We start from the raw sequence: 12,559 nt of genomic DNA, 5'->3' as shown, positions 1-12,559 counted from the left end.
CCAAACCCCACCAGGGACAGTGCTGTGAGGGGCTCTGTCCCCCTGTGATGCAGTGGGGGGGGGGTTCTTGTTTTTTTCAATGGTTTGCCTGCAGTGGGGGTGGGACTCAGTTCCCCTGAGTGTTACTGGTTTAACGAGGTGATGGGAGAGGGAGTTTGTTGTTACAGAGGACCCGCGAGGAAACTTGGGACCCCAGCCAATGGCCTGGAGAATGGATACCCCAGCGACTGGTGACTGGCAGGCCCAGCTCGGGAGTCACAGCCGGTTGTGGCCAGTGGGAGGACAATGGGCTGCGGAGAGAGGACCCTGGTGACCTGACCAGCTGGGTCCAGCCAGAGGGGGACAGAAGATAGCAGAGAGGAGAGGAGACCCAGGCGACCCTGTTTCCCTGGAGAGAAGACAATGGACAGAGGCGGGGCTTGGGGGAGGTGATAGCAGATGCCCAGCTGCGAGCAGGGGGGCTCTGGGCTGGAGGGGGGAGCAGGCAGAGCCCACCTGAATGCAGGAGAGACTTAGATGTCTTGTGCTGAGGGAGGCCAGGCCTGAGGCCCTGAGAGTTTCCTGTGCTGTGTTCAGACGCTTAGTAAAGCCTCCTGTTTTACGCTGGCTGAGAGTCGCTCCGGGCTAGAGAACAGGGTGGCATTATTCCCTCTGGGACCGTACGGGGCCAGGAGTGGGCACGGCCTCTGAGTGCGTGACAACGTGGTAGCAGAGGATGGTTGGCAGATGCACCCTGTAGACGGTTGGCTGGGAGTGCAGGCACTTTGCAGTGAGTGGCTGCCAGCGATAAAATGAGGGAATTGAAGGAACTAGCCTGGAAATGGCCTAGAACCAGCTCTGTAAGAGGGACCTGGCACGTCTCTGCAGGGAGAGGGGGCTGAGTGTGGGGAGGCTCACTGAGGAGCGGCTGATGGCTCAGCTTGTAGAGAATGACTGGTCTGCGGAACAGGTTCCAGATCCCTGGGGGGGCTCCCGGGTGCCCGGAGAGCCGGGGTGTAGCCGTGGGGGCAGTCCGTGTAGCAGCCGGGAGTCTATCAGACCTGACTCCCCAGTCAGCACAGGGGGGCCCCAGTCAGGTTTCTCCCTGGAGGAGCTGCAGAGACTGGAGCTGAAAGTGAAGGCGCTGGAGCTGGAGGAGCGGAGGCTGGCGGACCGTGCAGAACAGCGGAAGCACGAGTCGGAGTTGGAGTAGCAGTGGGCCAAGAGGGCCTGGCGGAGGGTAAGTGGGGAAGGGCCCAAGACACCAGTTCTGCGGGGAATCTAGACACCAAACTGCTGTCCCAGTTCCAGGAGTGGGGGGATATTGATGCCTATCTCGCAGCCTTTGAGAAGGCCTGTGATCTGAACCAGATTGACCCCGCAGACAGGCTTCGCTGTCTGACCTCCCTGCTGGGTCCCAAGGCCATACAGGCGTTCAGCCAAATGGATGGTATTGAGACAAGGGACTATGACCTGTTCAAACAGGCTTTGCTGCTGAAGTTTGAACTGACCCCCGAGGCGTACAGGAAATGATTCCAGGGCGTACGCAAAACCTCAGGTGTCACTTACAAGGAGGCACCAACCTGCCGGAGGAATATCTCTGCAAGTGGGGTAAGGGCACAGGGGCCACTACTGCAGAGGACGTGTATAACCTGGTGGGGTTGGAGCAGCTGTCTGACATCTGCCCTCCAGACCTTAAGATGTGGTTAGTGGACCGAAAGCCCAAAGATCTGCACAGTGGGATGAGTTTGTAGAAAGCAGATCAGGGGCAGGAGGGAGACCCGCATCGGGGGCTCAGAAGAGAAGTCACACAGAGATCTCTCAAAAGGGGGACTCCAGGAAGCACAACTCAGGGGTGCCCGTGAATGCCAGGGCGGGCCGACCCCCCTCATGGGACTTGAGGGACCTGAAATGTAATTACTGTGGCCAAAAGGACACAAGGTGGCTGTGACGAAGTGGGGGGTTTTCTGTGGAGTTTCAATGGTTTGCATGCGGAGGGGGTGGGACTCAGTTTCCCTGGGTGTTACTGGTTTAACAAGGTGAGGGGAGAGGGAGTGTGTTTTGCAGAGGACCGGAGAGAGGATGTGGGGACCCAGCTGGTGGCCGGGAGGATGGATACCCCAGCGACCGGTGACCTGGCGACCTGGTGACCCAGAGGCCCAGCTGAGGAGACGCAGCCGGTTCTGGCCAGTGGGAGGACAATGGGCTGCAGAGTGAGGACCCAGTGACCGAACCAGCCGGTTCCAGCCAGAGGAGAGAAGCAGGAGCGGAGGCCCCGGTTTACAACCCTGTTTACCTGGAGAGAAGACAATGGACAGAGGCGGGGCCTGGGGCCGGGGATCTCAGATGCCCAGCTGCGAGCAGGGGGGCTCGGGGCTGGAGAGGGGGAGCAGGCAGAGCCCACCTGGATGCAGGGAGACTGGGATGTGCTGTGCTGAGGGAGGCCAGGCCTGAGGGTCAGAGAGCTTCCTGTGCTGTGTTCAACTCTCAATAAACCCTCCTGTTTCATGCTGGCTGAGAGTCACTCCGGTCTAGAGAACAGGGTTGCATCAACCCCTTCGGGGGTGGAGGCCCTGGGGGGTCCAGAGCGAGTGGACTCCCTGAGGGGGCCCACGGCAGAGACAGACGTGCTAAGGCTCAGAGAGGTGCGGATCCAGGAGGTGGAAGGGCCTGACCCCGAGAGAGAGTGGACCCCCGAGAAGGGCTGTCTCACTAAAAGGGGCACCCCCCCACGGACCGCACGGGGCCAAGAGTGGGCACGATCTGTGAGTCCGTGACAACAGCACAATGCCTGAAGATGAAGGAAATGGCAGCCAAGCAGAACCTGCGGGGTGTCAACTGGGTGGAAGCCCACTGAGAGGGGGCACTGCCAGTCCAGGGGTTCTGGGACATGGGCACAGAGGTGACACTGGCGTGGCCCGAGGTGGTGGACCCAGACCAGCTAGTGCCCAATGCATACATGACCCTGAGGGGAGAGTTCGGGCCCCCCCCCATCAAGGTGCCTGTAGTGCACCTGAAATGGGGGGCTGAGGGACCCAAAGAGGTTGGGATGCACGATCACCTGCCTACCAAGGTGCTAATGGGTAATGACTTGGAGAACTGGCCGGATGGCACTCAGAGCGCCCTGGTCCTTCCCCGGAGCCGGCGCCGGAGCCAGTGAGGGACGCGGGACCTCCCTGAAAGGGGGGACCAAAGCACTGAGGATAGGGCTTGACAGGGCTGGGCTGGAGCCTCCGTCCCAAGGTGGGGAAACTGAGGAACCGCCAATCACAGATGGACCCTCAAACCCAGCAGCTGAATTCCTGATGGAGCTGCAGGAGGATCTCCTTGGAGAAGCTGAGGGCCCTTGCTGGCCACAGCGGTGCAGGATCCCAAGCGGAGGATTGCCAGGAGAGAGTCCTGTGGGAGAAGGGATTCCTGTACTGGGAATGGGCTGGTTCGGGGCAAACTGAACCTTGGAAGGCCAGGAGGCAGTTGGTCCCCCAGAGGTACCGCCACAGACTGTTCTACTTGGCCCACAATATCCCCCTTTCGGGGCATCAGGGCATCCGGCGCACCAGGCAGAGGCTGCTGCAGAACTTTTACTGGCCCGGGGTCTTTGACGCTGTCCAACAGTACTACAGGTCCTGTGACTCCTGCCAGAGGATGGGGAAGGCCTGGGATAAATGTAAAGCAGCTCTGAGACCTTTGCCCATCAGAAAGGAGCCTTTCCAGAAGGTGGCTATGGACATAGTGGGGCCCCTCAGCAGGGCGACCCAGTCGGGGAAGAAATACATCCTGGTGGTGGTAGATTTCGCTATGCGCTACCCCGAGGCGGTGGCCTTGTCGTCTATCGAGGTAGACACTGTGGCAGACGCGCTGCTGACCATTTTCAGCAGAGTGGGGTTCCGGAAGGAGGTCCTTACAGACCAGGGGTCCAACTTCATGTCAACCCTGCTCCAGTGCTTGTGGGAGAAGTCTGTGGTCCGGCACACCTGGGGCTCGGCGTATCACCCTCAGTCCAACGAGCTGGTAGAGATGATCAATGGGACCCTAAAGACGATGCTGAAAACATTTATGGACCAGCACCCGCAGAACGGGGACAAGTATTTACACACCTGCTGTTCGCATACAGGGAAGTGCCCCAGGAATCCACAGGGTTTTCCCCATTCGAGTTGCTGTGTGGGAGGAGAGTGAGGGGACCCCTCGACTTGATGAGGGACAAGTGGGAGGGGAAGGCCTCTCCCGATGGAGAATCGGTGGTGGAATATGTACTGACCTTCCAGGAAAAGCTCGCAGAGCTCATGGGCTTGGCCAGGGGAAACCTAGCCAGGACACAAAGGAAGCAGAAGGTCTGGTACGACCGCTCAGCACGTGCCAGCTCCTGTGCTACCGGGGACCAGGTGATGCTCCTCATCCCCGTGAGGAAGAACAAGCTGCCTGGGACGGCCCCTTCAAGGTCATCAGACAGGTAAATGAGGTGAACTATGTAGTGGAATTGTCCCACCGGGCTCACAGCCACCGGGTGTACCGTGTCAACATGATGAAGCCGTACTGGGACAGGGAGAAGTTGGTGCTGGCTGTGTGTACCTGAGCAAGAAGCTGCTGCCCCGGGAGCCGCATTATGCGGCCATGGAGAAGGAATGCCTGGCCGTGGTGTGGGCCCTTAAAAAGCTGCAGCCATATTTATTTGGGTGGCGCTTCACGGTGTACACCGACCATTCGCCCCGACGTGGCTGCACCAAATGAAAGGGGCTAATGCCAAGCTCCTGAGATGGGCCCTGCTCCTCCAGGGTTATGACATGGAGGTGGTCCATGTGAGGGGGAGTGCCAGTGTTATAGCCGATGCTTTATCACGGGGTGGGGGCCCTGAACTTCCTCAAGTCACTGGCTAAGTGACCCCGCTCCGTTCAGACTCGAAGGGGGGAGAGATGTGAAGTGTGTGGTGGGGGGGGGTCTTGTTTTTTTCTATGGTTTGCATGCAGAGATGGTGGGGTGCAGTGTCCCTGGGTGTTACTTGTTTAACAAGGTGATGGGAGAAGGAGTTTGTTGTTACAGAGGACCAGAGAGGGAACTTGGGACCCCAGCCAATGGCCTGGAGAATGGATAACCCAGTGAGGTGGGGCTTGGGGGAGGTGATATCAGATGCCCATCTGGAAAGCAGGGGGTGGGGGAATGGCTCGGGACTGGAGAGGAGGGGCAGGCAGAGCCCACCTGAATGCAGGAGAGACTGGGATGTGCTGTGCTGAGGGAGGCCAGGCCTGAGGCCCTCAGAGTTTCCTGCGCTGTGTTCAGATGCTCAATAACCCCTCCTGTTTTACACTGGCTGAGAGTCGCTCCAGGCTAGAGAACAGGGTTGCATTATTCCCTCTGGAGTGGAGGCCCTGGGGGTCCAGGGCGAGTGGACTCCCTGAGGGGGCCCACGGCGAGAGGCAGGCATGCTAAGACTCAGAGAGGTACGGTTCCAGGAGGTAGAGGGACTTAACCCCCGGGAGAGAGTGGACCCCCAAGAAGGGCTGTCGCACTGAAGGGAGTTCCCCCCAGGGACCATACGGGGCCAAGAGTGGGCATGATCTGTGAGACCATGACACCCCCTCAGCCCCCCAATGGGGACCATACTGTGGGAGATCCAACCCCCCAAACCCCACCAGGGATCGGGCTGTGAGAGGATCTGTCCCCCATCCCCCTCATGGGGACCAAGCCATGGAGAATCCAACCCTCCAAACCCCACCAGGGACCAGGCTGTGAGGGGATCTGTTCCCCCTCAACCCCCTCATGGGGACCAGGCCATGGCGGATCCAACCTTCCAAACCCCACCGGGGACCAGGCTGTGAGGGGATCTGCCCCCCACACACCATCAACCTCCCAATGGGGACCGGGCCATGGGGGATCCAACCCCCCAACCCTCATGGGGGACCAGGCTGGGAGGGGATCTGCCCCCCCACCCCCAGCCTCCAGGCCGTGGGGGATCCAAACCCCATCAGGGATGGGACTGTGAGGGGCTCCGCTCCCTGAGCTGGGAGCTCTGGGGACAGGGTGTGGGGGGCAGAGACTCACCATCTGTGGAGTCGGGTGTGGTGGAGACAGTAGAAGGAGATTCTTCTGCAAGAGATAGAGGGAGACATTGGGGTCAGTCCACTCCTGAGCCCTGGACCAGCAATGAGTCCACACACCCCTGAGCCCCCCCAGCCCTCCACCCCACTCCCTGCAACACAGCCCCCCCTAGCACTACACTGGCACATCAGGGCCAGCACTGACTGCCAGGGGAGAGCGCCCCCTAATGAGCACCTCACCCCGCTCCCTGCAGGGCACTGAGCAGTCCTGGGGGCTCAGCCATTTTCATAGACTCATAGACTTAAAGTCAGAAGGGACCATTATGATCATCTCGTCTGTCCTCTTACACAACGCAGGCCACAGAATCTCACCCACCCAGTCCTGTATCAAACCTGTGTCTGAGCCATTGAAGTCCTCAAATCGTGGTTCAAAGACTTCAAGGTGCAGAGAATCTTCCAGCAAGTGACCTGTGCCCCATGCTGCAGAGGAAGGCGAAAACCCCCCAGGGCTTCCGCCAATCTGTCCTGGAGGAAAATTCCTTCCTGACCCCAAATATGGCGATCAGCTAAACCCTGAGCATGTGGGCAAGACTCACCAGCCAGGCACCCAGGAAAGAATTCTCTGTAGTAACTCAGATCCCACCCCATCTAACATCCCATCACAGGCCATTGGGCATATTTACTGCTAATAGTCAAAGATCAGTTAATTGACAAAATTAGGCTACCCCATCATACCAACCCCTCCATAAACTTATCAAGCTTAGTCTTGAAGCCAGATATGTCTTCTGCCCCCACTGCTCCCCTTGGAAGGCTGTTCCAGGACTTCACTCCTCTGATGGTTTTCATAGATTCATAGATTCTAGGACTGGAAGGTGTTGCGGATTGTGGGGGAGTTAGGGCCCTGTACCCCTCTTCCCGAGATTCACTGCGACTCTCAGCCAACCAGTAAAGCAGAAGGTTTATTTAAGGACAGGAACACAGTCTCAAGCAGAGCGTGTAGGTACGACCAGACCCCCTCAATTAGGTCCCTCTGGGAGGTTCAGGGAGCTTAGACCCCAGCTTGGGGTTCCCTGCGTTGCACCACCCAGCCCCAACCGAAACTAAACTCCAAACTCCTCCCGCTGCTCCTCTCCTTTGTTCAGTCTCCCGGGCAGAAGGTGTTAATTCTCCCCACCCCCGTTCCTGGCTCAGGTTACAGCTCAGGTAGCTTCCTTCAAGGGAAGTCCCACATCCCCACTGCAATCCCCCTGCAACATTCCCAGGTCAAATCTGCCCTGCTCCCTGCTCCGTCACATCTCTCCCCCCTTCGAGACTGAACTGAGCGGGGTCACTCTGACCAGTGACCTGGGGAAGTTCAGGGCTCCCTCTCCGGGACAATGCGTCCGCTATCAGGTTGTCACGTCCCTTCACATGGACCACGTCCATGTCATAATCCTGCAGGAGCAGGCTCCATCTCAGGAGCTTGGCGTTGGCTCCTTTCATCTGGTGCAGCCAGGTCAGGGGAGAGTGGTCGGTGTGCACGGTGAAGTGACGCCCAAAGAGATATGGCTCTAGTTTCTTGAGGGCCCACACCATGGCCAGGCATTCCTTCTCGATGGCCGCGTAGTTCTGCTCCCGGGGTAGTAACTTCTTGCTCAGGTACACGATGGGGTGTCTCTCCCCCTTTTCATCCTCCTGCATTAACACCGCCCCCAGTCCTGTGTCTGAGGCGTCGGTGAACACCATAAAGGGCTTGTCAAAGTCTGGGTTTGCCAGAACTGGGCCACTGACCAGAGCCTCCTTCAGCGCCCGGAGAGCCTCCTGGCACTCCTCGGTCCAGACCACTTTGTCTGGCTTCCCCTTCTTGCACAGCTCAGTGATGGGGGCGGCTATGGCGCTAAAGTGGGGCACGAACCTCCGATAGTATCCTGCCATCCCAATAAAGGCTTGGACCTGCTTTTTGGTTTGAGGAGCGGGCCAGTCTCTGATCACCTCCACTTTGGCTGGTTCCGGCTTTAGGCAGCCGCTTCCCACCCGGTGGCCTAGGTAGGATACCTCAGCCATCCCCACCTTGCACTTCTCCGGTTTTACGGTCAGCCCAGCCTTCTGGAGTCGGTCCAGCACTTGTCTAACCTGGGATATGTGGTCCTCCCAGGTCTGGCTAAAGACACAGATGTCATCGATATACGCCACGGCAAAACTCTCCATCCCCCTCAGTAGCTGATCCACCAGGCGCTGGAAGGTGGCCGGCGCTCCCTTGAGGCCGAAGGGCAGGGTCAGGAACTCATAGAGCCCCAGAGGGGTGACAAAGGCCGATTTCAGCCTGGCATCTGCATCCAGCGGCACTTGCCAATAGCCCTTTGTAAGATCCATGGTGGTAAGGTACCGAGCACCTCCCAGCTTGTCTAGGAGCTCGTCCGGCCTGGGCATGGGGTAGGCATCGGCTACAGTGATGGCATTGAGCTTCCGATAGTCCACACAGAACCGGATCGACCCGTCCTTTTTGGGGACCAGCACCACCGGCGAGGCCCAAGGGCTGGAAGACGGCTGGATCACCCCCAAAGCCAGCATGTCATTGACCTCTCTTTCCAGGTCCTGAGCAGTTTTCCCTGTGGCTCGGAAGGGGGAGCATTTTATAGGCGGGTGCGATCCTGTCTGCACCCGGTGGACAGTCAGATTAGTGCGTCCAGGCTGGTTGGAAAACAGCTGCTGGTACAGATGCAGCACCCCTCCGATCTCAGCTCGCTGGGCAGGGGTTAGCCGATCAGAGAGGGGAATTGCTTCCAGGGGGAAGCCAACTCTTGTCCCAGGGAATAGATCTACTAAAGGGTCATCTCCCTGCCCCTCCCACTGTCCACACACGGCCAATACCATATTCCCCCTGTCATAATATGGCTTCATCATATTCACATGGTACACCCGGTGGTGGTGTGCCCGGTTCGACAGCTCCACCACATAGTTTACCTCGTTTAGTTGCTTGACCACCTTGAAGGGCCCTTCCCAGTCGGCCTGGAGTTTGTTTTTCCTCACGGGGATGAGGACCATCACCTGATCCCCAGTGGCGAAGGCGCGGGCCCGTGCTGTGCGGTCATACCAGACCTTCTGCTTCCTCTGGGCTCTGGCCAGATTCTCCCTGGCCAGGCCCATGAGCTCGGCAAGTCGTTCCCGGAAGGTCAGGACATACTCCACCACCGACTCTCCGTCAGGAGTGGCCTTCCCCTCCCATTCGTCTCTCATCAGGTCCAGGGGCCCCCTTACCCGCCTTCCATATAGCAGTTCGAAAGGCGAAAACCCGGTAGACTCCTGGGGTACCTCCCTGTACGCAAACAGCAGGTGAGGTAAGTACTTGTCCCAGTCCTGCGGGTGCTGATTCATAAATGTTTTCAGCATCATTTTTAGCGTCCCATTGAACCTCTCCACCAGCCCGTTGGATTGGGGGTGATATGCTGAGGCCCAGTTGTGCCGGACCCCACATCTCTCCCACAAGCACCGGAGTAGGGCCGACATGAAGTTGGACCCTTGGTCCGTCAAGACTTCCTTGGGGAACCCCACTCGGCTGAAAATGGTCAGCAGCGCATCCGCCACAGTGTCTGCTTCAATGGACGATAAGGGCACTGCCTCGGGGTAGCGGGTGGCGAAATCTACCACCACCAGGATGTATTTCTTCCCAGACCGGGTCGTCTTGCTGAGAGGTCCCACTATGTCCATGGCCACCTTCTGGAAAGGCTCCTCTATGATGGGCAAAGGTCTCAATGCTGCCTTCCCCTTGTCCCGGGCCTTCCCCACCCTCTGGCAGGGGTCACAGGATCGGCAGTACTGCCGGACGTTGGTGAAGACCCCGGGCCAGTAAAAGTTCTGTAGCAGCCTCTGCCTGGTGCGCCGGATCCCCTGGTGCCCTGCGAGAGGGATGTCATGGGCCAGGTACAGTAGCTTGTGGCGAAACTTCTGGGGAACCACCAGCTGCCTCCTGATCCCCCACGACTCCACTTCCCCCGGGGGAGCCCACTCTCGGTACAGGAACCCCTTCTCCCACAGGAACCTCTCCTTGCATCCTCTCCTCATGGTCTGTCCCACACTGAGGTCAGCCAGGCCCCTTAGCTTCCGCAGGGAGGGGTCCTTCTGCAACTCGGCCTGGAACTCGGCGGCTGAGGAAGGGATGGGGACCTGCTCCCTCTCGTCGGCTGGGTCGGAAGCCCCAGCCACCCCGCGGCCTGTCCTTGGGTGTTCCCTCCCCACCCGGGAAGGGTTCGGTGCCTCCGGTGGGACATCCTTCCCAAGGTCAGGGCGTAGTGCCCCTCGCCGGCTCTGGCTACGGGTCACGACTAAGGCGGTCTGGGGGCTGCTTGGCCAGTCCTCTAGGTCCCCCCCCATCAACACCTCAGTGGGCAAATGGTGGTGCACTCCCACGTCCTTGGGGCCCTCCTTGGCCCCCCATTTCAGGTGTACCCTCGCTACGGGAACCTTAAATGGGGTCCCGCCCACCCCGGTCAGGGTCAGGAAGGTGTTGGGCACCACCCGATCTGGGGCCACCACCTCGGGCCGGGCCAGTGTCACCTCTGCGCCCGTGTCCCAGTATCCATAAACTTTCTTCCCATCCACCTCCAGGGGAACAAGGCACTCGCTCCGCAGGGACAGCCCCGCGCCAACCCTGTAAACGGAGAACTTTGAATCCGGAGCATCTGGCCCTCCAGAGAAGCTGGCCGGGGGCCCTTCTCTCTCTTGAGCAGTTGATAAGCTGCCAGCCCCTCTTGCGTGGGAAGCCTGCCCCTCGTCCGTCTGGGCCTCTACCAAGTTAACCCGGTGCGGGTTCGGTCTGCTCAGTCTGTCCTTGAGCTTGGGGCACTGGGCCCGAACGTGGCCTCTTCGGCCGCAGTAATAGCAGCTCAGGTCCCGTGGATCCCCTCGAGCCGGTCGGTTGTCCCTGATGCTGGGCCTTCCCCGTGGGAGGGGATTCCCCATATTCCCCCTTTGGGAGGTCCCAGGGTGACTCTCTCTCTGCATCGCGGCGGGCCTGTTCCTTTGGGGCTCCTCCCTGCCACCCCCTGACCGGCTCTTTACAAACTCATCAGCCAGCTGCCCTGCGTGTCGCGGGTTCTCTGGCTTTCTGTCCACCAACCACAGCCTCAGGTCGGATGGGCACCGCCCATACAGTTGCTCCAGTACCAGCAGTTTAATCAGGTCCTCCTTCGTCTGGGCCCCACCAGCCCACTTGCTGGCGTATCTTTCCATGCGGACGGCTAGTTGCAAATAGGAGATCTCAGGGGTTTTATCTTGACTCCGGAACCTTTCCCGGTACATCTCAGGAGTCAGCCCAAACTCTCGTAGCAGGGCCTTTTTGAATAGTTCGTAGTCCCCTTTCTCTGCCTCTCCCAGTTGGCGGTACAATGCCACGGATTTGGGGTCCAGTAAGGGGGTAAGGACCCGGAGTCTGTCCGCGGGATCCACCCGGTGCAGCTCGCAGGCCGTCTCAAAGGCCTCCAGGAAGTCATCCATGTCCTCCCCCTCCTTGTATGGGGCCATGATGCACTTATCAAAGCTCCGTGCAGTCCTGGGTCCCCCCTCACTCACCGCAGCCGGGGGTTCGCTGCCCTTCAATCTCGCCAGTTCCAGGTCATGCTGACGCTGTCTCTCATTCTCCTGTCTCTGTCTCTCTTTCTCCTCCCGTTCACGCTGTCTCTGTCTCTCATTCTCCTCCCGTTCATGCTGTCTCTGTCTCTCTTTCTCCTCCCGTTCACGCTGATGCTGTCTCTCTTTCTCCTCCCGTTCATGCTGTCTCTGTCGTTCACGATCCTCCAGCTCTCTCAGTTTTAGCTCTTTCTCCCATTCCAGCCAATTCCGCTCCCCGGATGCCGAACGTCGCCGGGAGGATCCTCTGCTGGCCGGCGGGCTTCGCCGGGGGGACCCCCTGCTGGCCGGGGGGGTCACGGCGCCTTCGGTATTTGCTGGGCTCCTCCCCACCCTTCCCCTAGGTATAGGAAGGAGGGGTCTCGGGAAGCCCTCAGCAGCCGGCTGACCACTCCCAGCTGGGACAGACACTGGTGCCTGCGCTGCATTTGCCAGGCTGCTTCCCTGAGACACAGGGATCAGTTCATTCGCGCGATCTTCCGCCTCCAGCTGGGCAATGAGCTGTTCTTTGGTGAGCCTCCCAATGCGCAGCCGCCTCTGCTTGCACAGCTCCACCAGGTCGCTCTTAAGCCGCTTGGCATACATCTTCCTGCTGGCCACTCACCGGCCTGTGTGCTCACAGCTCCCCACAGTTCCCAGGGGGACCCCTAGTGTGCCAGCCCTTCTCGAGGTCACCACCTCTCTGCCAGGGTCGAGCTGCAGACTCCTCCGCCCCTGGGACCACTCGCTGCGATCCCCCCGGGGGACCCTGTTACTGCAAAAGTCCTTCTCACTGGTCACACACTCCCAGGGGTAATAACCGTCTCTCTCTCACTCTTCAGCACGCCTGGTCCCCGTCAATCCCCCTTCGTTTTACTGCTCCCCAGTCACTTACTGCAGGAAGCGCCGTCCACGGGGTGCAGTAGATCCCGCCGCTGCCACCAGTTGTTGCGGATTGTGGGGGA

General features: G+C 59.4%; 1 protein-coding gene across 3 annotated transcripts in view; it reads right to left on the bottom strand.

The window, feature by feature from the left end:
• The window catches only part of RTN2 (reticulon 2), a 38,381-nt gene that overhangs the window by 14,623 nt on the left and 11,199 nt on the right, over positions 1-12,559 (bottom strand). For 2 of the 3 annotated variants that reach the window (XM_065570710.1, XM_065570712.1), the window contains exon 2: positions 6,016-6,060. In XM_065570710.1, the coding sequence (XP_065426782.1) occupies positions 6,016-6,060 (45 nt within the window). Of the gene's footprint in view, positions 1-6,015; positions 6,061-12,559 lie in introns of those variants that run through there. The other variant, XM_065570711.1, reaches the window with a different exon arrangement.

This window comes from Chrysemys picta, chromosome 17 (assembly GCF_011386835.1).
Source record: "Chrysemys picta bellii isolate R12L10 chromosome 17, ASM1138683v2, whole genome shotgun sequence".
Lineage (NCBI taxonomy): Eukaryota > Metazoa > Chordata > Testudines > Emydidae > Chrysemys > Chrysemys picta.
The sequence above is the reverse complement of the archived record's forward strand: the minus strand, read 5'-3'. Positions and strand labels throughout refer to the sequence as shown.